The sequence below is a fragment of the Corvus cornix genome, chromosome 1A (genome assembly GCF_000738735.6).
Source record: "Corvus cornix cornix isolate S_Up_H32 chromosome 1A, ASM73873v5, whole genome shotgun sequence".
Lineage (NCBI taxonomy): Eukaryota > Metazoa > Chordata > Aves > Passeriformes > Corvidae > Corvus > Corvus cornix.
The window spans coordinates 47,261,258-47,287,314 of record NC_047057.1 but is presented as its reverse complement, the minus strand read 5'-3'; the positions used below and the strand labels follow the sequence as shown (position 1 = coordinate 47,287,314).

General features: G+C 42.9%; 2 protein-coding genes across 7 annotated transcripts; both read right to left on the bottom strand.

Moving 5' to 3' along the window:
• Window positions 1-165: 165 nt before the first annotated feature.
• Window positions 166-11,716, bottom strand: WBP11 (WW domain binding protein 11). The gene is made up of 12 exons (XM_010410720.3): window positions 11,611-11,716; window positions 10,473-10,590; window positions 9,616-9,647; window positions 8,899-8,992; window positions 7,764-7,960; window positions 6,790-6,923; window positions 5,871-6,070; window positions 4,878-5,072; window positions 4,283-4,384; window positions 3,066-3,380; window positions 1,930-2,112; window positions 166-1,275 (listed from the first exon to the last, which is right to left on the bottom strand). Exons 2-12 carry the CDS (start codon window positions 10,534-10,536, stop codon window positions 842-844), a joined length of 1,950 nt encoding a protein of 649 aa, XP_010409022.1. The 5' UTR covers window positions 10,537-10,590; window positions 11,611-11,716; the 3' UTR covers window positions 166-841.
• A 2,317-nt stretch (window positions 11,717-14,033) lies between these two features.
• Window positions 14,034-24,518, bottom strand: SMCO3 (single-pass membrane protein with coiled-coil domains 3). 6 transcript variants are annotated; one of them, XM_039571676.1, is made up of 5 exons: window positions 24,034-24,518; window positions 22,026-22,743; window positions 20,888-21,152; window positions 18,080-18,626; window positions 17,527-17,577 (listed from the first exon to the last, which is right to left on the bottom strand). In XM_039571676.1, exons 1-3 carry the CDS (start codon window positions 24,124-24,126, stop codon window positions 21,058-21,060), a joined length of 906 nt encoding a protein of 301 aa, XP_039427610.1. In that variant the 5' UTR covers window positions 24,127-24,518; the 3' UTR covers window positions 17,527-17,577; window positions 18,080-18,626; window positions 20,888-21,057. The 6 variants fall into 6 exon arrangements, with proteins under 6 accessions (XP_039427612.1, XP_039427613.1, XP_019147943.1 ...); XM_039571678.1 differs by lacking the exons at window positions 22,026-22,743; window positions 24,034-24,518 and adding an exon at window positions 14,034-15,773 and having other exon boundaries at window positions 20,888-21,047; XM_039571679.1 differs by lacking the exons at window positions 22,026-22,743; window positions 24,034-24,518 and adding an exon at window positions 14,034-15,770 and having other exon boundaries at window positions 20,888-21,047.
• Window positions 24,519-26,057: the final 1,539 nt, after the last annotated feature.

The following is a 26,057-nucleotide window of genomic DNA, read 5'->3' as shown; positions in this document are numbered from 1 at the left end:
GAATATAGCAGAAGTTTAGTGGGAAAAAGTAAGTATATCTTATTTACAGTGTGGTTATTGGTTTTCTTCTCTGAGGTTCTGAATGCCTCTATCATCTTCCAAGGCGAGCAAAGAACCCTCCCCCCTCTCCACCTGCTAGTTTTACACAAATCACAGGAAAAATGGTATTTTGATACACTGAACATTTATTGTCTTTCACAAGACAAAATGAAGTTTCCCCAGCCAACAAAAATCCATCAAGATGACCATAAAGGGGATAGGGTGCAAAATTCCAGTGTACAGTATATGCAACAAATTACCTCCCTGACTACCCTGGAAGAAAGATGATTGATCAACCTCACTGCAACTAAAAAACATGATTATAAAATATTTACAGAAAAAAAAGACAGTACAGAAAATAAAAACTGGACAACCATTTGTCTATGAAATGCTGCTAACACTTTTCTGGCTCCTTAGAAACCTGTTCCACTACCCTCACCAGAGCACTCAGGGTGTGTAAGGACTCAGGCAGAGCATGGTCACCCCCCTCTCTGACACCCCTGTCCCAGCGTGTCATCAGCTCCCTCCAAGGAAGGGGGAGGACTTGAGGGGAGCAGCATCGCCTTCTTTACTGCAATTTCCTTTCACCAAGTGGACATGGCGGCTCTGAAAGGAGGACCCCAGGCACACCTCAGCTGCAGCGGTCTCTATTCACAGCACACTGGCAAGTTAACCTGTGGGTAGGGAACTATTTCCAGTCATGCGAGCCCTTTTGTTGCAGGAGGACTTTCCCTTTTTCTCCCTCCACAGTGATCTCATCCATGTTCAGAGGGGCAGGAAATCTGACTAGGACTATGACAGGTCACAGGAGACCTTCCATTTCTTTCATGAAGGCTTCATACACGTCATCCTTTGTCTGTACAGAGATAGGGGCAGATGATCCAGCCTTAGGGGCAGCTTTGGTTAACGGGAGGGCAGGCTCATCATCTTGTTTCCTCTGGGAGGCAGCAGAAGCCCCCTTATTCTCGCGGCGCACTCGCAAGGCAGTGGGCACGAAGCGCGTGATCTCTGCCTTGGGGTTGGTGATCTGCGGCTTGGCACTGATGGTGGCTGTGGCTTTCTTCTCGATGGTGGCCGCACTGGTGTCATCCGCCTTGGGCCGCTGAATCAAGCTGGGAGGGGCGCTCAGTACCCCAGGATTTGGAATGGGAGCTGGTGGAAAGAGCCCAGGTGGGGCAGGTCCTAAGGGAGGCACCAGAGGTGGCCGTAACATGCCTGGGCGAGGAGGAGGGATACCTGTAAGAAGAGAAAAAAGCATGAGCTGTCTCTGTATCTGGGAATTTCAAAATATTTGATAAAAAAAGTGCACAGGCTCAGAATGCCAAGAACAAAAACCAAAACAAAATAACTCCCAACAAGATACAGTAGCACTGGCTTTAAAAAAAAAAAGTTTTCAACCCTGCACCAAATGCTGAGTTGAAAATGCTGCTCTTCAGACTCTGAAAGCCACAGGAGCTTGTATACTGTTCCCTTTCAATTTTTAAAGTTATAATCTGAAAATAAAGTTTCTTGACAATCTATCCCACAGGAATTTCAGAGTCATCAGAAATATCTGACCCAGGCAGAAAAAATAAATACCCCGATCTCCAACTCATTTAGTTGAACACCATTATAGCACCCAAAGGGTATTCAGAGAGTCCTGCAGAACAGAAGTTTAAACTCTTTTTAAATTCTCTTTTTGAGGGCAGATTTCTTGCTACCAAACCATGCACAGCACTTATTTGTTGTTATTACACAGAATAATGTAACAGCACATAGCACAATGCAGCCACAGACAGGAACAAAGGCAAACCGGCAGTCCATTATACCTCACTGGCTTGATCACCACAGCAAAAACTGCAAAAAGCAAGCAAGAAGGGACATGGCACTGGAACAAACAGAACCCCTTACCTGGTGGGGCAGGAGGGGGCAGACGAGGAGGAGGACCACGTGGAGGAGGACCCGGCGGCAGACCTGGTGGGGGGCCTGGGGGAGGACCAGGTGGTCGCCCAGGGGGAGGACCCGGTGGCAGCAGTCGAGGCAAAGGCCCACGTAACCCTGGTAACCCAGGAGGTCTCAGAAATGGAGGAGCTCCTGAAAGCATTCGTGCAACAAAAGAGAAATTTAGTTCACAGTTAAAAATATATCCCAGCAACTATCTCATCAACCAATAATAAAGATCTTCAACATATGAATGAGAGCTGTATTACCTAGCTGTCAGATTAAGTAGAATTTCTAAAAATCTCAAGAAGAAGCAGCGTTACACAGCTGAAGCATCTTCATAATAGCTAAGAGTATCATGGAAAAAGGGTCCCTCCCCATGTAATTAAGTAGTAACTGGTAACAGCTTTGGAGCTGAGTTTGTCAGAATTTAAACAGCTAAAAACCTTTCTCTGTGGAATTTGACTGTTCTTCTGGCCTAAAAATAAGTACCTTTGCTCTTTCACTCCACTTCATATACTGGCTCTGCTGCTGTCTGCCAGTGTTGGCTCTAACAGAGACAACCATCAGGAAGGCTACAGCTACAGGAGCCTGATGCCTCAAAAACAAGGTACAGCAACAATGATGTAGACTGACAACAGACAGGTCTCAGTAACTGAGTACATATACTCCATCTGCAACACACTCTGCTATGATGGTATCCTGCAGCGGTAGGGAGGAGAGATCCAACAAGCAGGAATTGTGCAGCAAGATTGATCTATTTAATTATTTTACAAACTCTTTTATAGACTTTTTTCTTCATAGTCTAATTGGTCAAAGGATCAGCCACCCCTTGGGGTGATTGGCCAAAATCCTAAAACATCCATTGTCAAAGTATTTTTCTACTGTAGCATAAACAAAGCATTGCAAGGTCACAGGTGTTCATAGTTTATAGAACTCTACAAATATCTTCCATGAGAGAGAAAAGTATCCCATGGGACTGGAAAGAAGCAAAATTCTTGCTAGCAGCAATATTTGTATCCACATTCTGCAGCTTCCAAACTCCCAAACTGATACCACTGCCTGAGAGCCTGCATCCTTCAAAGCAGAGTAAAGCAAGTGTTCACCTGGTGGAGGGCCAGGAGGAAGGCCGGTGGGTGGGCCGGGGGGCCTCAGTGGAGGGGCTGGAGGCGGTCCCAGCGGAGGAGGCCCAGGCATGGGAGGCGCCTGTATCTGAGCTGGAGGAACAGCCTGTGCAGTCTGCTGCTGCTGCTGTGCCTGGGAAGTCGTAGTAGATGACCCAGTCTCTGCAAGAGCTTCCTCACTGATTTGTTGCTGCTGCTGTTGCTGTGATGTCTCCTCAGACTCTGAGTCCTCTTCCTCCTCCTCCTCTTCTTCTGAATATTCCTCCACTTCTCTCCCTTCTTCTGGAATTTCCTGACCTGGATATGGAGATATACTTATAAAATTTGTCTACGCATAACATCTTTGTGAACATCAGAGAAACTTGAGCACACAAAATAAAAAGAAGAAAAAGAAAGATAAACCTTACTCCAAAGGGAAGAAATCTGATCACTTTTTACTGTTAAACATAAAATGAAAACAAATAAAAATAATAATAGAGAAATCATCGCTGTTCTAGATAGAGCTCTGACAACAAGAGCTATGTATTCCTCTGGGACCTGAAACTTATACTACCAACCCAAACTGCAGCTATTTGATCTAAGCCTTATGGAAGTTTGTGTGGAAGTGGGACAACAAGGGGTTGGGGGACACAATGTCAAAATAAACATAATCCCCATGTCCAAGAAAGTCCTGCACCTTTGAAAGATACTGGAGTTTCTTTCTAAAACAAAAAATAGTCTTCATTCTAATAGTTAACTTATTGGTTAAGCAGCGTATTTTTAGGGAGTACAAATCCTTACAGGTTACATGCTGAGCACATAGACAATGTCACCCTTTCTCTTTCACCACGAGATTCATATTGCATTTTGAAAAACTGTTTAAAAGCTAAGCAAGAAAATGCTTAGAAGAAAAAAACAGTAAATTGCTGCTCTTCAGCTCTGCTATGCAAAACACACACACTACTTTAAAAAAAAAATTTAAAAAACCAACAAAAGCAAACAAACAAAAAATCCCCAGACAAACAAACAAAAAAAAGAAGCAAAACCCAAGCCATAACTCAAATACCTAATGACAGCTGATACTCTCAGCAGATCCTATATAATGACAGCAAAATACTTACTCTATAAAATAAAACCTGAGCAAAGTAAGCTTACCAGAGAAACCTTAACTGGAAGCCTAATGGCATATTACCATTACATCATATATCCACCTTACTCACCTGCCATTCGTAACATCATGGCCTGGAGTGGAGTCAGTTCTTTCATGTTCTTTTTCTTTTTTCGTGACTTCCCAGGCATGTCTGCAAACCGGACACTGTGACCTGGGGAAAGCAGAGTACAGATAAGGGCAGCAGGAGGCGGGAAGAAAATAAGAAAAATCAGATAGTTCCGTCAATATCTGGTATAGATAGCATATCATTCTAACACAATGATGCTCCTTAGATAAGAGTTAACATTGGTGTTACTGATTGCTAACCTAGTATTCTCTACCAACTGGTCTCCCCCAGGCAAGTGAGCATATTTTACACTGAGGCTTAATTTTGTAGGGTACCTTACCAATGCAACGATACAGGTGAAAGACGCCTTGGGAGCTATAAGCTTACTCAACTTTTAAGAAAACAGGTTTATCTGAAAGTTGCTTCACTTTTAGGTAGCCTCCTTCTGACCCATTTATTAATAGAAATCCTTTAGCTGGACTTTAGGTGAGTTAGAACATTTAGTTGACTAAATAAATTACACACACCCCCTCAACTCTATCAAGTAGTGTTTTTCTTTTGAAAAATCAACCCCCAAGCTCTCATTTCCCTTTCACACCTGATTTCTTTTCTTCGCCACCTTCCCTCTCCTTGTCATTATCACGATGCAGGAAGTCCTCGCCTTCACTGTCTGCATCTGACCTATCGCTGTCACTGTCATCGCTGCTCTCATCGTGCTTATCTTGATCCATATCCTCAGGATAACCTTCATCTTCACTAGTGCTGGACATGTCATCATCATGGCCTCGCTGTCCTGCAGAAGGCAAAGTATTAGGAAATGCATGAACTCCAAATACAGAATACTCTTTCACACCAGTGTATGTTTACAGTCACAACATTCCCCTTAGCAAAAGCATGGACAAACTGTCATCCTTTTACTTTTTAGCACGTATCTTAAAGGATATTTTGGAAAATCTGTAAGATTTCCTATTAACCTGCTGGTTAATTTGCACAGCAAACAAGTGAAGGCAACTGCTACTGCAACTCGTTCATTAATTTCTATTCAGCAATTGCCCACCATTGAAATACTGCGATGCCTTCTGGCATGAAATAAAGCTAATCCATCCAGTCACAAAAGTTTCTAGGGATGATACAGCAACTGTATGAAAAAGAGGACCTGTGTTCTCCTAGCAAATGCACACTGAGGGTTGGTTGTAGGTTTTGTTGTTGTGGTTTTGGTTTGGGGGTGTCTATTTGATGGGTTTTTCAAACAGAAGATTTCTCTGAGAGTGACTGGATTTTTTAAAGGGGCAATACGTACAATGTTTCAGCACTGCTACATGTTCATTTAAAAATATCTGTGAAACCTAACAAAAAAGTATCTGAGACATGTAATTAAATGTTTCAATATTTAAAAATGCAGGTGGTAACAAAATTGCAGATATTTTGACTATATCTGAATTACCTCAGAGGTGCAATCACTTAGTAGGAGTCCTTCAAGTAGTGCTAACATTCATAATGCCGAGAGAACACTTTGTCTAGGGCACACTGTACTATCCATAGCAAAACAGAGGTCAAGGAAAACCCCAGAGGGTAATAGGAAAGTCCTTACCTGCTTCGGAACTGTAAGAAATCTCCTCCTCTCGCCTTCGAGGAGCCACATCCAAGGTGAAACCCACTTTACGGCCATACATCTGTAGGACTTGAGGCGGGGGTGGCCCTGGTGGAGGTCCAGGGGGCTTCCTCCCTGGAGGTAAACGTGGAACACCAAGCCCCAGAGAAGGAAGTACAGAAATGGACCGAACTGGTGGTCTGGAAATAAGAAAGGAAATGAGAAATGCAGGAACAAGAACAAATTAAAACAAACATGTCTTTAGTAGAATTATTTAGCCTTCTCTCACCACTGCTTATGCAGACTTCTAAAAAGCAACACCAACATTTAAAAAGTATAGATTTGACACAAGGAGTTTACAACCTCATACAAAGACGTGACTGCTGAAGATCAGACAAAAGCTCCTCAGAAAGCAACGGAAGACAATACTGAAAAAAATGAGCTATTGAATCCTACCACAGAAGAAGAATTAAATAATCACAGAATTGGTGAAAACAGAAGGCTATTTAGAAAGAAACAGAAAAAAACTAGTACTAGAATGTAAAAAAAAAAAAAATTAACAAGCAAACTAACAGTTTATGTGAACTATTCATATACACTGAATATGCCAGCAGGACAAAAGAACATACATAGGCAATTTAAGAGGCATTCACGTTCAAAGCAGCAGGGCTCTAAGTTTTACTGATATGAAAAAGACAAAAACTAGAAGGTATAATGTATTACTTAAAGGAATTTAAACAAAAAGCTGTAATAGTGGGGAAAGATTAAAAAGGGCTTTGATTAAAAGAAAGAAGAATTTACCTGCACAGAATTCCTGACTTCTGTGAGTCAATATTACCCCTGCCTCTACCCCTAGCTCCTTCCCCATAATATGAGTGCTTCCTTTTTATTTCCCTGCTAAGTTTCTTTTTCCACTTACCCATAGGCTGACGTCTTCTTGAGGATAGAAGGTGGCTGGGCCCCTGGAAGGGGAATGTCCTGTATGAGGATGTTGGATGGAGCATGAGGCATATCTGGTAAGGGGATACTTTCCACTTCAACATGCTGAGCATTCTGGAAGGGAGAGAAGGAAAACAAAAACAAAAAAAAAAAAAAAAAGAGAGAATGGGTTACTCCCACAGAAGCTACTGCACAAACTCATTACTTTTCAAAGTACAGAACATGTGAGACCTGCCACCACTTGTCTGTTCTTAGGGTGTGTTATCTTGCAGCAATCCATGAAAGAAATTTGGGAAAGAGTCAACAGTAAAAGCTTTCAATGCAAACCAAAGCACTTGCAATGCACCCATGAAAAGCTTCAGTATTTCAGTCAAAACTCAGTCAGGTTTCTATCCTCCTTTATACCTACAAAATGAAGAGGCTGCAGACAAGTATGGCTGTGTTTCTTAAGTATTCAAGTCACAGACTGCTGCATGTTCCAAAAGAAAAGAAAAGAAAAAAGAAATCTTACAGATCCTTGCACTTGCTCAACACTATGTTCTCCAACACGGTAGGAAGAATGTTAGAGAAAGATCTTTAAAGGAATGACAAAGAATTCTCATTATTGCTAGCAAGAGCCTTAGCAGAAATTCACAGAAATATCAATAGCACACTCACAGGCTCGCTCTCTCTTTAATACAGAAAACAAAAGGCTGATATTGTTGGTTTGCAACACAAATTTCCCTTTCCTCCTTTCATGTTGAATGAGATCAGCATATCAGAGACAGTGACCTGACAACCACGACACTGTCCTCGCTGAAATGCTCTAATTGGAGGTACTATGTAAAGTAATATTTCATTTGGGCCACATGGTGCTGAACTCGTACAAATCTCCCTTCCTCTGTAACTGCCACACCTAACGAGCAAAGAGAATACACTACCACAGTTACAAGGCTGAAACATAGTAAGCATTACCTTGACAGCATCAAAATACTGGCTGAGTTGTGCTCTCTTCTGCTCGTACTCCACCTCCAGCTTGCGCAGTTCTTTATAGATGTCTGGATTCTCCTTCTCATAGAGCCGCAAGATACGTTCAAAAGTCTCACGGAGCTTTTTGCGTTTATCCTTCAGCACTTTTTCATTAAGCTGTGGCTGCTGTACTGGGTTAAACTCTGATCCAAGACAGCCAAAAAAAAGGACAGAAAAATTTGCAAATTATTCTACTGCAGAGCTATCATGAATGAAACTACTTCAAAGCAAATAAGCTCCAATCCCTGTTTTCAGGAAGTCTTCAGCCTTATAACAATCTCCTCCTTGAACTCTACAGTAGTAGCACACATACACTACTCATTCTTCTTATCAATCATCTTCTGGGAAAAAAGTCCTCTTTGATGGCACCACACCACCTCAAATCACAAACAATCTCCAGTTATTCACAGAATCCCCCCCTTCTAACAGGAAAGGAAAAAAGATTACTCTATGTCTTATGTTACAATGTAAGATGTAACCAAAAGTATGTATTCTATCCCCATCTTCATAAGCTGTTAAACCAGGTGGGGAAATGCTCTTTATCTCTTCCATGACTCATCCCTGATAACTCCCTCTGGGGATGCCTTCTGCTAATGGGCCATCAAGTCTCACTGCATAACTCATACATAATTACATCACCCCAGTGTGAGATGCTCCACCCAGGAGGAGGAACCAGGCATTCCTACCTGGATATAATCTGGGGTTTGGAACACAACAGCCAGCCCTTACGTACTGGGTTCCCAGAGGACAAGAGATACATAACCACCCCTGGACCTTCAGAAGAAGACCAAACCCTTCTACATGATCACCACTTCAACAAAACCACATTCGTCCCTTCAACAGGACTACTACCACTACCCTGACCAACAGGGTGTCAGGTTGTATCCTGACTCTGTCAGTTCAAGCCAGTGTTTTCTGCCTTTAATTTTCCTACTGAATTGTAGTTCTGACTTGGAGTCTCCCACTGGTTTGTTTTCAAACTAGTACACTCTATTTCAGTCTCCCCAGTCATCTGTTAAAACTATGCTGTGCATCTACATAAACCACTGCCTAAATCCAAAACCTAGTATCTCTCACTCACCCATCTCATCCAATTTTTCCATGTCTCGGATAATCTGCTTTGGATCTTTCATCTTCAGTACAGCTGCTCGTACCATCATTCGTTGCTTCTTGTTCTAAGATCAGAGATCAAGCAGATCAGAAAAGTTTCGCAGAAGAAAGACACAGACCATCTGTTACCCCTTCCTCAATATTTCCATTCTGAAGGAAGAAACACACCTCAGAATGCCCTGAAAATGTTCACCATGGCACAAATCAGCAGCAAATGTAGTTAAAACTTCTGGTAATTTTAATTCCACTATCTTGGTAATTGCAAATGCTATTATCATTCCTTCACTCCAACTAAGACACATAGAATCAACACAATAACCAAACTGACAAAATACAGTAAAACACACTAAGAAGTGCAGGAGAATTGGGGTTTATTAGTTTGGTCTTTTTTTTTTTTAATTTGGTTTGTTGCTTGCTTCTTTGCTTTGTTGCTTCGGTTTTTTTTTTACTCCTAAGTAGTTACAATAATGCTTCAAAAATAATTACAAGTTTAAAAACAGCTGGTGATATGTTTACTCAAAACAAGACTTCTACATTTTTTTAAACTATTTGTTTGGATGGTATTTCCAAAGTCAATCTTAGGATATCAACCAAAATATCTATAGTCTATTCATAGCCCTTTACAGTTACAGACATGATACACAGTATAGAAAATGCCAACTAAATGTTCCCCAATTTCTTGATTTACCTTCTTTAGTTCCCTTTTCCGAGCTTCCTTCCCTAGAGTGGAAAAGAAAAAGAAAATAACAACTTGAAAGACAAAATCAAATTAATGAAAAACCTTCCCTTCATCAAGACTAGGGCTGTTTCTCCACAGCTCAGACATTTTCACAAAGACTTACTGTAACTCAGCTTCCCAGTGAAAGAGAAATACAGCATGAAATAGATTTCTATTTCTTGTGTTTTATACAGGAAAAAAAGAAAGAGATACTACACTCTTCATGTCTCCAGAAGCAGGGCTTTTCCCATACAAAAAAAGAACAAAAGGCAACAGAAATCATAGTGATAGGTGATATCATGAAAAGATTGCAGCAGAGAAGCTGAAATAGAGTCATCAGACAACACACATCAAATATATGTAGGCTTTGAGAATGCCTCTGAAATAAAGCATATCCTTTGTGGGAGTCTGGATTTTCTTTATTTGCTGAGCATTGATAACATCTGGCATTTTACCAAAAAGTAGGAAAAAAACCCAGTAAGACAACTCCCCCATCTAACCAGAGCACCTGCAAAATTTGACAAGTTCCTCAAACTCCTGCCTGGGACAGATTAACTCTGTCCCAGGAAGCAGCCTGCAGTTTGTCCAGCAACTAAGTACAAAGGCCTCCAAACACTGATAACCAGTAGAAAATCAAGAGGTAAATGCTCAAGAGAAGCAAGAGCATGAGAGCAAGCAGCCTTCCCAGCCAAAACTGAGATAGCATTTTTCAAGTTAGAGAAACTCAGTTCTGATCCACAAGTGAGGATTCTATCCTCAGAGAAAGCTTTTACCTGCTTCTTTAGGCACTCCCCTTTCCCACCGGCTTAGCTTTCACGGATACTTACGGGCCTGATCCGTGGGATTCATAAACTTCCCACTCTTGGTGGATGATGTAGATCTCCGCCCCATTTTGATCTTTTTTCTTCTGCCTCAAAAACCAGAACTTGAAAAAGAGGGAGGGACCTGGAAAAGATGACATTGTTTCAGGTCCTACACATTGGTAGCTTGAGTATGCTTATTTCTCTTCTTGGTATCAGCAAGTTACTCCCCCAAAGAGCTCAAACACTTGTAAGGTCCTCAAGCCTGACTATGAGCTCAGTCACTCATAGCAAAATTGCCCTACTCCAATAAAGTACTACTATTTAACTAAGTACCTAATTACTACTACTTTAGTAAGTTATAATTTTAAACTAATTGACGAGTTTGTTATTATTCATGCTAAGACTCAAACCAAGAAGTGTCGTGCTTACACTATGGAGGGGTGCAGGGCAGGTAGAAACACACATCCTATTTCTCTAAGTGCATATCAGAGTTTAGCTTCTCTTTCCCTCTCGTAAGTGCTCCCCAGTTTTCACCTTTCTCTGTTTCAAATGTTTCCCCACACATTTCCTCCCCTCCTGACTTCTAACTACCCCTGATATCTCTCCCCAGCACTCACTGTATCCATTAGCAAGTGTAGGGTTATTCTGCAAAAAATGATTTCCCGTCTTTAGACATTTTTTCAGCTTACAGATAAGGGTCCAAACTACAGCTAGGGATGTTCCTTCTCTCCCTCCACCTCCAAACCTACCTCCCTGCCAAAACACTGGGATTTTGGTTTTTTTTTTGCAAGACACTATTACTTCTTTAGGTGGGAAGCTCACCAAACAGAGGTAGGAGTAACATTTACACCACGTATTTCCCATCTTTCTAATATTTAAAGGCTAAAGGGAAAGAGAACGAACTTCGGAAACCTCGATTTCACATCTTCTCAGCACCCACGCTAAAGAGCTTCAACGCAACAAGTTAACGGCCGAAGGTGAAAAAAAATACAGGAAATCAAGCACTAAATTCATTCTTCTTTTGGCCACAGAGGAACGGGGCAGAAAACCCCCCCTCCTACTCCCGCCCGATGGAAGGAGGAAGAAAATGAGGCAGCGCGAACTGCCGCCGTCTCCTCGCCTCTCTTCTCCTCGCCGCCCAGCACCGCCGCGCCCCTCTCACCCTCCGCCCGGCCGGGCCCGGCTCCCTCCCGCTGCTGTGGCCTCGCTCAGCCCCGCGCTCGCCGCCGCGGCCGCGCCGCCATCTTGCACCGAGACCGAGTGGCGGCGCGGAGCCGCGCTCCGGAAGCGGCAGCCCCAGCTCGATGGTTCCGCCACCCCTCGCTCCCTCTCGGCGGCTCCAACTCTATGGTTGGGCCAGGGGAGGGCCGGGAAGGCGGAGCGGAAGCGGGGACAGGCGGGGACAGGGGCAGGAACGGGGCTAGGGCTAGGGACCAGCGGCCAGCCGGCCCCGGCGGGCTCTGGGAGCAGGTGGGCATACGCGGTTCTGGAGGAGTGCGGGTTTGGGAGCGCTGCTCCCGCACGGCCAGTGCTGGAAGCAGCGCTGTGAACGCGGCCTCTGCTCCCCCACACTCTCCAGGGAACATCCCCCAAAGTGCCCCCCGTGCCCTGAAACAAGGTAGAGCCGAGGGGCGTGGGGGAAGCCTCTGTCCATGGGGAATAAAGGCGAAGCGCTGCGGGAGCAGGGGCTGCCCGCAGCCTCAGGTCTGTTGCATGGGTTTGCTGTGGGGCTTGGCCTCGCGGCAGCGCTGCCGCCCGGAGGGTGAGGCTGGGATCCCTCTGCTGCGCTCCTGCGCCGGCTGCTCTTCCCGGGGACTGCTGGAGAAAGGTGACTGGATGACGTTCATCGGGCAGCTCAGATGAACGAAGAGAACGGGAGAGATCATTTGATGCCATCGGGGACCACAGAAACTACTCTGTTACTTGTCTCTTCCTACAGCCCCCACTGTGGTGAGCTGGCGAGGCTGGTGAACACCTAGTGGGGACTGTTTTGTGTCATTGTCCAAAGTACAATTTCCAGCAAGAGTCCACAGCACATGAAGAAACAGGATAAAGATGCACGAAACATCAATGTGCAGGCAATAAAATATGGGTGCAGGCTTAAACAGCTAGCATGTCGGAGAGGAGATATAGGAAGGAAATTTTTCTCTGCACAGGTGGCACCTGGGAGCAGAGGCAGTGAGATCTCTGGGCAGGATTTCTAGACTCCCTGTTCCTGGTGGACATACCATGCAACACAGTGTTGTTACAGTTTTTCAAATGATGGAGTCTCAGTTGGCTAATTTGTGAGGATCACTGCAGGGTGGGTAAAAGACTATAAATTGTACATCACATTAATGCTGGCATTAGTCACAAACTGCACAAAATCCAAGTAAGCAGATAGGCAGTCAATGAGCATCCTCAGAGCCAGAGCTTCAGGAGCTCTCAGTGCCTAGGGAGTCTTGCTAACCACGTGCACAGCATAGTCATCCCCACCTTGTGCCTCTTTGGCATGTTCACTTTGTATTATTTTTGTTACCAGAAAGCACATTCTTCAGGGCAGATTTTGGTTGCGACCATACTGTTTTTCCACGTAGGTTTGGAAGCAGTTTAGAGTGGTTTGGGCTGCTTTGAAGTTTTTTTGAGGCTGTTCTTATTTGGAACACACATATCACAGTTTTAATTCTTAAACCTTTGTCCAGATCAGCAGCCTAAGCAAAAGCAGAAAGCTCAACAGGATGTGATGGAAAGCTGTGGCCACACAGCTGTCAGGTGCCATGTCACTGTAGAGGGGTAAGATAATGTGGGCAAATTGCTTGAAACATACAACAGATTTGTTTTTATTTGACTCCACTATTCTCACACACCAGTGATTGGCAATCTTGCAAAGAGCTGTTTTTTCTTCCTACTTTAGAGTGTACATTTGCACATAGAAAACAGGAGCCAGGAACTCCTACCTCTCCAACACACAAATATTGCTGTTCTACTGATTGACAGTCTCTTGCCTCTACACAACTAGTTCTAAACTGAGTGTCAGTCGTGTCAGGAGACAAGAGATATTACATCTTGGAGAAATGATGCTTCAGGTCACCACTCACCTACCGCAATACCTCGTGTAGGCAAGGCAGTGCTTTTTGCCACCATTGAAGTGGCTTTCCTGACCCACATAGCCCAGCCTGCAGCTGGCGCCACTGTCTCAGACCCTGGCACCCGTCTCTGCTTCTAAACTCTGGGCTTTCTCCCTGATGACTGGCAGAGCTGTTGAGTACCAGCAGTTTCATTGCCATCTAGTGGGTTTTGTGCATAAAAGGGAAGAGTAGTCAGAAAAGATTAAAGTCAGAGGTGGAGGAGAATAAAAACCCAACAAAACAAACAAAAAAAAACCCCCCAAACCCCAGAATGGAAGGGTTGTGAATCTCACCCATCTCTTTATTTCATAGACACTATCAATTTATTAACAAATTAAAATTGCTAATATTGAATATTAACAAACATGCATGAATTTGGTTTTATTATATAAACTGCATGTATAATGACAATTTTAATACTTCTTTATTTGGTTTAAGATTGGTTTTTCAGAAAAAAAAAGTACAGAAAAGAGAGGTCTTCCAATACTCATGTATGTTTTTATTAATTCTTAAATTAACTTTTTTTCTAAGATCAAGGAAAAGCAATCCACAGCAAATCAAAACAAGACACTACAAATAATGTTCTTGCTTCCAGCTTTGGTTTTAAAGTCTGAAAAATAAGGACAATTGGTAGCATATTGTGAAATGCAGAATCTGAGCACATTCTTGGCAGTCCCACATTGGTGGGATTGGGTAAAGCACTTGAAAATAACTTTAGTACATTAACAGGGCTTCAACCCTACAGGCGCTTGGACATGTGCATAATCCCAATTCAGTCAAAAAACAGCAACTTTGCACAGACATTTTTGTGGGTTGGCAGGAGCAGAGCCTTACAAGCATAAAAGGTTAATCATGGCCAGGCACACCTGGAACGCAGCAGCTGGTTTTTCTCAGTTGTGGGGCAAGGTTGTGTGTGTTTGCCTGTAGGGCCAGGCTTCTCTTACCTGCCAGTCTACTGGGATTATAGTTTATTCAGAGAAGATCTCTGGCTGGCTCCTTAGGACAGCAGGAAATAGCTATGCTTCAACTAGTCCTTGTAATGAACAGGGAATTCAGTCTATCAGATTTAGCACTAATCCACACTAAGAGTTTAGCAACCACAGATGTCTTGATAAAGCCTCCAGATGCTGGCATGAATTGCCTTGTTGAAATTGTTTTCTCTCATCATGTTGTCATCTTTGATGTAGAAACACACCTTCTCACCACTAGTGGTCCAGCAGTCAGTATTATTGTCACTAGTATGAATTACGGTTCAAGGTTACCTACAATGCTGCCCAGAAAATAACCTTAAGGAAAGGTGCGAAGTATTTGAAACATTGCCTCCCAGAAACACCTGCAAACCAGTTCTTTATTAATATATTTCACTGCCAGCTTCCTGAATTGTCACTTTTCTTGTTCTGCTGTCATTAATAAGAAAAAAAAAGAGCCATCAGTAGTTCATTTGTCATAATGAATCGAGAAGGTTTCTGCTGGCATAGTTGCTGCTGCTGCTATCACGGCAGAAGTGAGAGCTCCAGCTTCATTCACTGAACTTGCTGTCTCACCAAAGAAGTCACTTCATGTATGGCACACTGGTACTTTTCTGAGGCTGCTTTAAACTCAGCCAGGTGCTTCTCATAACTTCTCACAGCTGTCAGAAGCTGACTCCTCTCCACAGCTCCCAGGATGGCATGGAGGATCATTTCAAGGCCAAGCCCAATAATGGTAATGCTAACTCCCCCAAGAACAGATGCCCCAATAGCCGCAAGGAGACCGATGAGCTTGCTCACAGTGAGAGTTAAAAAGTTGGAGCCAAGAAGTTTGATAGCTACCATCGCAGCTGTTGAAGTTGCTTCTCCAAGAATAATGGAAAAAACTCTCTGGGCTATTGCAATTTTCTCCAACTCAGGCTCTTTGATATCATACAGCTTCTGGTACAGCACCGGCTCGAGCTTTTCCTTCATGTCACTATCAATCTTCTGCACCTGATGCTGAATCTCACTCATCACTTGAATGATAATCTCACAGTTTTCCTTGACTGTGCTGCTCTCTCTCATCTCGATGGGGGTAATGGTACAGCCAAGGTGCTTGTTCAGCACTCCAACCAGCTCATTTGTTGCATGGAAATTTGTGGACATACAGTCAAGCAATTCCTGATGCAGATTGATCAGTTCTTGCTTTCTCTTGGGATTATCTGGGTAAAGGAGGTCACTCAATGCCATTCTTCAGAAATAGGCTACTTCAAGAGAGAAAAAAATTTCTTACTCTTTTCAACACCCATAACCATAGCTGTTAAGGAGCAGTGAAATATGCTTTATCTCTCCCCCACTGGTTCTTTTCATACTGAGCAGGTCAAATCCCAAGGCATAGCTTGTAAATGTAGAAATCTTAATTCTTGTTTTGGATCTTTAGCCAAATGATTGGAAAAGGACCTTGTAAGACATTGGGTAAACTCAGAGCAACAAAAGTAGCTAACGAATATGTAAGGAGCAGATTGGTAAATGGATGTGGGTCATTGGCAACTGAAGACTGAAACTGAAACTGAACCTTGGAAACTGAAGATGGTCGAAGCTGAACTAGTTCACTAAAAAAAGGGAACAATCTCATCTAATCAGCAAAATTAAAGATGTGGTCTAAGATTAAAGGCCTGTTCTAGGCACTCTTTTGTATCAGCCTAATTTTTCCATTTACTGCCATCCAGTTTTTCAGCAACCATGATGATTGGTGGAGTGGACATGGTCCGTGTCACAATAAGGGTATTTTATGCCAGCATAGCTTTTTTCTTCTAACATTCAAGAGAAGATGTTATTATATAAGCATTCTGTGCTTATAGTAAGAAGCTTCCCCTTGGGAATTCATAGTGAATAGTAAAATTGTATATAAGAACCCCATCCTAACCTATGTCACCTTACACACATCTCTCACTGTATTTCCTTCCCTGATATTTAGCCCCTGTTCCCTCATGGTTTATTTGCCTCCCTAATGCTGTAATCAATTTCCCATTGTTTTTTTACTCTGCAGTCATTCCCGTGATGCTGAGCGCTCCATGTAAGCGCTGTAAGGTGCATCTAGGCCTGCAGGCTGTGATGTCACATTGCCTTGGAGCAGCACACACCAGCTTGCCCAGCTTGCACAGCCTCACTCTCTCCATTCCATGTGGAGCCAATATCTGCAGGCGCTCACAAAGTGCCTAGGATTTGACTGAGCAGAATCTGGCTCTCCCTTGTCACTGTACAGACCAGAGCACAAAATTCAACTCCCCTCAAACCCTTGTGTCTAATCCTTATGGCCACCACTCTTCTCTGAGCTGCTACCAGCTTGCCAGCAAAAAGGGCATATTTAACATACTTTTCTTCATAAAATGCATGCTGACATAGAGAGTCCAAAGAGACTGAGTTATCAGTGATCACAGAGTTACTCCTGATCACCAAGATTCTGTAATCAACACGGTGTCACTTCCCTTTAACCTATCACCAGCTGCAAAGGGAAAATGCTTTAGCATGATTTCAGCTTAAATGCAAACATCTTTGCTATGGGGGCAAACTATGAATGAGTAGAATGACTCGTTTCTTTGTTGGTACTTTTTATGTTCTCAGCCCTCTTATTGCTAATCTGGACCACTTTCTTGCAGTGCTTTGCATTTTTCTAAGATAAACCTCTTCTTGCTGTTGGTGCCTAAATTTCACAGTTAGAACTACAAATAGTTACGTGTAGGGGACTACCCAGATTTTTCTTCTTAAAAAGGTACCTTTGTGCCATTTTGGTCCTTTGTAGTTCTTGCACTATCTGTTAGCTGCAAATCATCTGACTCTGACCCAGCTGTATTTTACTAAACACACCCTCCCCCACAAGGTCATGGTAGAAAACCAGAATGATTTCCACAATCCCGTGCCAACTTTTAATCTCAGTGTTGAAATACAAGCCAGTCTGAAAAGAGGTTGTTTTCCCCCCAATATTTTGCACAGCACTGTGTATTTCTTTCAGCCATTTACCTTGTACCTCTGCCAAGAGAATAAACTCTTTAACACATCTTCTTCTTCAAGCTGTAGGAAGCAAAATACACACACTGTAAAGATTTGTGATTTTCAGGAAACAAAGCCATATTAATGCAAGCTATGATTTCGTATCAATCCTGCCTCAGGGATGTTGCTAGCTTGCTCTCTCACTCAGTGTGATAATAAAACCTTTCTACTCCAGTGGTGTTTTGTTCTAAGGTCATTTTTTTTCCCTTATCGATAGAAACTGAGAAGACAGAATGTTTTAGAAGGAATAGCACTTCAACAAACATTTTACATACTAGACAGATGTGAAGACTTTTAGAACCTGTTCTTTACATATGATTATTTCAGCTTCTTATAGCTGCTTTAGATTTTATGTCTCCTACTGCTAAAAATTGCTTCTTACTTTTCACATTAACACTTTTGTTAGTTTTTACATTTTTCTTCTAGAATTAGGCAGGCCACATATATTTCTGTATTTCTACTTCTCCAGCTCCAGGGAGATTTACCACAGAAACTTTTCAAATTAAACATTTAGGCTGCCTACCTGATTTTGTCTGAATACTCCTGCTGAAATGTGTATGGAATAGTAACTTCAGCCTCTTTCCCCTCTGCTCGTCTGGTGCTTTCCAGCAGCATGTGATGAGTTAGGGATCCGGAGGCTGGGCTTCAGCTGCATCCTGTTGCCTGCCTGCTTGTCATTAATTCTATTGTGTGATGTTTACCCAGATTCATCTCATTTTCTTCCTCCTCTCCCCTTCCTTCCAATTTTAAGAGAATTCAGTTTACTTAATGCTAGTTCCCAATTAGTAGATCGTCCAAAGGCCTTCCAAAGGAGAGAATAGGTACAGCACAAATCCCTCTTGCTTGCAGCAGGTACCATCACAGGTACCTACAGCCATGGCTGAAAGGGGATGGTGTTTCTTGCTGTCCTCAGAACATAAAAGGTGTAGGACAGCACTTCTAATTCAAATAGATACAAGATTAGGTTTTTAAATGAGATTTAGAAATTTCTATTGTTTATAAATATAAACATTAATGCTTGCAGCTATGCCTTGAAATAATGAATTTTTGCGATGACTGCTTTTGTACCCCTGCAAATTATAAAAGAAAAATTGAACAGTCACACATAAACAGAAAAATAGATACCACAAACAGTGGAAACAGGCTTTGTCTGTTCCAGTAAGACAAGCTTGTACATATGCCTTCAACCAAGCTAGACATCTTTTGTACCCTTATCCTTAGAAAGGTGGACCTGCAGCCCACAAGGGTCTCACCAGGAATACTGCTTCCACTATAGAGGATGGTTGAGTTCTCAGATGAAAATATAAGATGAAGCATAAAATGAGTACTCTGCAATTGCTAACTTCTTTTCACCTGAAAGCTGAGCTGCTGTATTCACTCCCAATTAATACAATCAGAGTGCCAAACTCTCTTGTTGTCAGAGCTGTGGGCATGAGAACATAAGCTGAAAGAGAACACTAAATGATATAACTGCTGTATTTCTGGAATTGTCAGTTAGTTTTGACTCCTGAGTGTTTTCCACTAAGAATGCCATGTAGTCCTGAAATACTTCTTCCATATTGAACCAAATTTAATTGATCAGGCTGGCAACTGCCTGTGTGTCACATTCCGGAAACTGATTTCAGGTCTTCGGTGTTTGCAGTGGATGCAAATTCTTTTCTTCTAGAGCCCCCATCATTTGGAACATGACAGAAAATACTTTGAACAATATGCAGGAGGTTTTGTTCCTGCTTCACTTTGGGTCTTTTGGGAAGATTAATAGCTATTGTTTCAAGCCTATTAAGTTTGAGGAAAAGACTTAATCTGGAGTGTCTGTCATCCTTCATTGCTGCAATTTGCCAGGTCTCTGATGCCATGAGAGTAGAAGAAGTGGTGTGGAGGCCCAGACTCAGCTCTGAACAGCAGTGAAGTCTAAAATCAATTTTGCCATTTCACTCAATTTCAGACCCCTTTTGCTTAGGGAAAGGAATGGAGGGAAAGGCAGCTGGTTGAACTGAGTTCTGAAAAAAAAGTCTTTAGAAGTATACAGTGGAACAGGAAGTTGCAAGTGCTTGAACACTTCTAGCTGCAGACATCTAACCACAGCAATAACTGATGAAACCTGTCTGCTGCAATCAGTCTGGCTTTATAGGGCTCTGGCACAATTAAAGGCAACATCAGGAGCATTCTCTGAGCCCCATGCTATCCCAGGACTGTATCTCTAGTTGGCCTTGGGAGAACCCATCGGTGCAAGCAGAAGGACATAACTTTCTTAGCAGTCAAAATGGTATCATGATGGGCACCCAAGCAAGGAGAATGTTTTTGTGCTTCCACCTATCAAGGGATGCTGTCACCATCTAGTCTGTATGAACTGACTGACATAGATCACTTTTCAGGGAACTGTAGCCTGACAAAACATTGCATTACTCAGTCTTCAATTGCTTTGTCCCTTGAATGTAGATGTCATGCATTTGACTTTGCTGTGTCTATTCCCCCGTCCCAAAAATGAGAGTTTAATTCTGTGTATACCCACCAGTATATACAAACTGAAGGATTATAGTTCTAAGGATGATGTAAAGCAGTTGTTTTCTAGGACTCACATGAATTTACCAAAAAACATTGAAACATAAGAATAATTAATTTGCAGCACTTTCCTTACTTTGAAGTTTTCAGGTTGAAGTCATACTTCCTGCAGCCACCAGCGTAACAATACTTGCAGTTGGTGGCACGATATTTTGCTGGCCTGCTTGGTAAAACTTCAGAAAAGGCTGTCAATAACTTTTTCTGTGTTTTCTTCTAACTAGTGTCTTGGGGAAGAATGGGTCAGGTTGGCAAGAATGGGTCAGGTTGGCAAGAATGGGTTGGCAATTTGTATGATTGATTTCAGAAATGTAACAATCTAGCCAAAAATATGTCCACCTTTATTCCCCTGTAATTTCCCTGTAATAACACCTTCTGGATTTCCTCTGTTTGCTTTTCAGAGTCAGACACTACTCCAGAAGTGCTAGTCCATCTTGGTTTTAAGAGTGGCAAAGAAAGGCTGTTCAGGGTCTGCCAGAATCTGCACGGCTTAATGTACTTCTCTGTCTTTTCAACCAACGCAATAATCCGACTCCGAATCCTGCACTCAAAGGAGATATGCACAGCTGCCCAGTTACCCACTTGGCTTTACTGCCATGGTGCCTTCTGCATCCCACAGAGTCTTTCTCACTTAAAATAAAGGTATTAAGATATCTGTAAGGAGTCCAGAGTCCCTGTGTGTCTTTCCTGAATGCCTAAGGGAAAAGCTATCTACAGTGAAGGTTATCCCTGATCTAGTCCTCAGAAAGGCCATAGATAAGTTTCCTCTTACCTGAATGGGTCCAGGGAACGTCTGTTTTGATGAACCAGGCTGAATGTTCCGGTCTTTGCTGGAGAGTTGCAGCTGAAAGCAAAGGGAAGATTGAACCTTCCATAGCAGCAGGAACTCCAGAGACTTCTTGTGTGCTATTCAAGGGCACATATCTGGATGCAGCCAGAGAATCAGAGATTGTTGGCCAAGCACAGGGAAACTCCAAGCACACTAGGAAGAATGGCAGAGGAGAGTGCAGTATAACCACTGTTCTTGCTTCTTGAAGCTGAAAGAAAGTCAAGAGAGCAGTCATTTAGACCTCTTTTCACTGCTTAATGCTTTTTGCATTTGCTAACACAACCTTTGCCCACAAAAGCCATTTCCTCAACTCTATCTATTACTTTGACTGTGAAGGCACAAACTCTCCCTCCTAAATGATTGCTTTGAGCTCAAAGATTGCATTGACACACTACTTTGTTCTACTGTACAAAGAGACAAAAGCAAGAGTCCTGGACTGGTGGTAGACTCACAGAAACGCAGGGATGTGGAACAGACCCCATGAGGTATTCCAGCATAGAGTTCTCTCTATAAACAGGAAACTCAGTGTGTCCTTTGTCAAAGGATACCTTTTCTGCCTTCTGTCTCAGGAGAAAGGTCACTGATAAAGTGACAGTAGCTTTGTTTACACTTAACTCAGCTTGCCAGAGATAAATGTAGAAGTAGTAGCTTGCCAGACTAGTAGTGGACCAAAGCCTAGAACAGTCCTGAGGCTTGAAGTGTAGCAGCATTGCAAGACACCAGCACAGATTACTTGGTTCAAGCAAGTCTCACCCACTCTTGCAATAAAAACGCTGGGGACCCAAAGGCTCGAGTCCTACAACATCCTTGCAATGGCACGTGGGATAAATGGGGGCTGCAAAGAACCTTGAGACCTGCTGTGTTACAGGTGGATTCATCTTTAATGAGCTGTGGGATTGTCCCAGGTTTCACAGCAAACAGGTAAAACCTGGGTGTGGTTCTCATAGTCGAACATGGCAGGCAAGGTACAGGTTTGGCCTTGAATGTGGCCCCGTGCAGGTGCAGCTGGTGGGGCTGCTTGGGGCAGTCGAGACCAGACTGTCCTGCACCCCCTCCTTTCGTGAGAGGCTGTATACAATACCTTCCACCAGCTGGCACTGGTATTTGCTGTAGTTCCCCACAGAATGCAGATGCAGCCGGTTACCCTGCTGGGTCTGAAAGAAGCTTTTGACAAGAAATATCTCATAAGGGGGAATGAGGACTTCTTTCTCAGATGTGTGGTAAGAAAAGCCTTGCATAGCTGATCCCAGGCAAGTGGTCACTGTGAACAAAGTTTCATTCCCAAACTTCTGGGCTTCATTCCTGAGGAGGGAGGTAGAAGTGAAACGGCCAAATCGCACCCTGCTGCCCACCTCGGCCTCGATATGTAAGTCTTTTACACCCCTGTGCACCTGGTAGCACTTATGTTCCCCCATGCTGCTCTGCCATTCCTTCATTATCTGGATAGCAGTTGTTAGGTAGAAGTGAAAATATTTAAAATGGAACTTGTGTCTGTAGTGCTCTGGAGAGATTCCTGCTGTAGATGTAGCCCAGTTCAGCTGCGAGTGCAGGGAAGAGTTCATGGTGTAAGCCATGAGGACGATGGCATGGCTCTCACGCATCTCCCTCAGGAGACCTACAGGGCTCTTTAGCAAAGCCTCCCGAGCCTTCTTCCAGAGACTCAAATAGTCCTTGTTAGCAGCTATTTCCTTTTGAAAATAGTCTCCTTGCTCCAGTTCTTCCATCATCTCCTCTCTGCACCCCAGATACTGGTCATCAAAGGCATGCAGAGCCATATCCATCAGGGTGTGGGACATAGCCTATGTAAAAGCAAATGAAGATTAGCACCAGAAGTGTGAATGTCTTGTGTATCTCTGTGGATGCAAGCCAAGTTTTCCTCTACCCTTTTCTTGCCTCTTTGTCATTACTGGCAGAGCAAGCAAGGCTGGTAGCTAATCTTTAGCAAGACCTTCCTGAGCAACCTCAGGTTACTGTCTATACACCAACCACAGGCAAATACTAGTCAGGATGCCAGAGTTCTTATTTGATGTGGATCTGCTACATTAAAATCTCTGGGAGAATTGGTCCTTCAGAGTGTGATGGTATTGAGCCTGCAGGACAGACCCATGGTCCATTTATTTCAATATTCAGCTTAGTACTGTTAAGTGGTTTTGAAGAGGGAAAGAATAAGCAAAACCATGTACTAGAGGCAGTGTAGCCTGAACTATCACAGGTGAACTTCTTCTCCCTGTTCTTACAAACCTTTTGGACATGTTTTGGCTCCAGGGGAAGGTGTTCAGTAAAGAACAATATAGCAGCAGTGTGCCAAAACTATTGTTCGTTCACTGTCCCAGTGAGACCAGCTGGACTCGTCATGTAAATAAACATTAAACACATGAGTAAGGATTTACACAGCTGGGTGCTATAATAGGAAAATAACCCCTAATGTATTCTGCCTATGAAACAACATGCTAATTGTGTTTCTAGCATTTCTAATTAATAAAAACCTCATTTAATCAGATCTAAGAAATTGTGTGAGTTATGGCATTGTTCTTTTTGCTTTATGATCACCTAGTAGACTAGTCAAGTACTGTAATCAGTTGAATTCTACAAAGTAGATAGATATTTACTTTAATCTCAAATATTCATCCTGGACACATAATCAAATTAGCACCTTTCTTAGCCTCTGAAGTTATACTGGCCCATAAACCACACAGGGATTCAGTTTATTTATCCATGATATCATAATTGTTTTAAGGAAAAGCTAAAAGGCAGTCACAAGAAGTAGAGCAATATTATCACTGTCCCATCCAACAGCACATTGATTTTGTCAGAGCCTCAGCTGAGACAGGCTGGAAAAGGAGAGGAAAGATTCCATGAGATCTACCCACAAACATACTCTAGGAAACCATCTGGATGCAAACAAGAGGAAAATTCCACCCAAGTAGTTGAAACAAATTAGGACAGGTGAGAAATGGAACTGAGGAACTGAAAGCAGAAAAGTAAAGTTGAACCCAAAGCTCCTTAAAGAACCTGTTTCAAATGGGGAAAAAAAAAATATTTCTGGGCTATAAGCAATTTCACTATTTCAAATAAAGAGCAATATTTACCTCTTTTACCAGTATTTGTGAGAAGATCAGCAACAGGAGGCTGCCCAGTGGCACCAGCTTCCTAGAGTTCACCCAAGACACTGTAAAGAACATTTTTTCAAGGAAAGGCAATTTACATGTCCTTCCTTCTGTTTTTCTTTGAACTGGAAAGTTCTGCAGATTGTAATTTGCATTCAGGTTTTGGTGGCTGTTCTTCAACCAAAGATCATTTGCCAAATTCTCACTGCAATTCAGAAGTCATTAATCAATCCAAGCAGACAATTTACTGGTAGAAGTGTGCCCGAAATCCATCAGGAAATGTCTGGTTGCACCAACTACAGCTGGAGTGAGTGTCTGTCACCTTGATAGTTCCTTTAATTCCAAGGTATTTCGTGTTGTTCTTGCAAAAAGGAAGAAAACTGTGGCTTGGAGAAGTCTAAGGCACTTCTCTTGAGGAGTGATGTGTCAGGGTGACTACTCCCTGCTGAAGAGTTTAAAAAGCCCTTTTAAAGAAGTTGACTCTGATAAAGCCAACACAGAAGTGCAGGGTAGGTTGGGATCCCGTCTGGAAGTAGAGATAACCTGACCGTCCTTATCACCCTCTGGTTTCTACTCATGTGCTGCCAGTCCTACTCTTACACCACTGCAGAGTGGCACCTTGTTGGACTGTTTACATTGGGCACAGGCAAAACGAGTGTGTAATTGCAGATTCTGTACTGAGACAAAGCTTTCTCTAGCAGCTGCTTTCCAGACACCCTTCCAAATACTGGCAGCGAGTTACTCACCTGTGGAGCCCCATGACCTCTGGTAATTCTTCTGTATGGAAAAAGAGCCAAGAGCTGTCAAGGCTTTGGTTCTGACTACAGAAAAGTGAAGCCCATTTTCCATGGCCTGATGGTGATAGGCTGGGTGAGGGAGGCACCCCCAGACGTGGAGTGATTCCCTGAAATAAGAGATGTTTGTGAAGCTGCTTGGATTCTGTGGACAGAGCATTTGCAAAATATTGCTGAGATAGGTGGGAGGTGACATACTGGGCTTCTTTCAAAGCAGTTGCTGCTGCTGACAGTATCTGCAGCCCCTGGTGACATGGGATGATGCCATGAGGTGCGAGAGAAAGTGATGGATGCAGACTACCTACTTCTCCTTCCTGGAATTTCTCTGTTATCTTGGGCTGTATTTCAGAAAGTGGTTGCTTGACTGCTAGAAGTGAGTCCACAGGAGGGCTCACGAATTTATTCAGAGGCTTCTCCATGTCTGTTTGTGTAGAGTTAAAACAGACCTAAACTGAGACAGGCTCCCGTGGGAGCTTGGCAGTCATGATAAACACCCCCACTAAAATGTGAATTCAGCTGCGTATAATCAGTTTGCAAATTATGTCCCTGGTTTTCATCTCTGACCTGTTAGTGAATGTTTAGTATGAAGGGAACCAGGAAGAAAGGCCACTGAATTTGCGTTTTCGAACGCTTCAGGAGCAACGCAGAGTATTATAACTACAATAAACACAACGGCCGTAAGATGGCAGCAGAGGATTTGTGGCGGTGCTTAGAGATTCATTAACCAAGCAAAAATCGAATTCCTCCATTTCAGCAGTAAATCTGTAACGTGATCTGAGCGCTCAGATACCCAAAGGTCGCAATGACTTCAGCCCATGAAGAGATCTGATGACACAGAGCAGATGACATAATGGAGGCCTCCAGGCGCAACTTGCCTGAAAAAAATATTTACTGAAAGGGAGAGAAAAATATAAAACTAACCAAAAAAGGCAAATATACACAAGAACGTTTTTGTGTTAACAAGACCATACACAACAACAAAATCCCTATTTTATTAGTACAGTAGATATTAGGATTCCACTCATCTCTAGTATTTTTCCAAGAAAAAATTTCACTCTTTTCAATAAAGCACTCTGTTAATTTTTACTAGATCGTGTTCAGAGGAGAGTTTTACTGTGAGCAGTGAAGGCCCATTAGTTTATGTCAATAGATGAACCAGTCACAAGTGCTTGACCAAGACATACAGAGATATTTACGAAGTGTCTTCTCCTT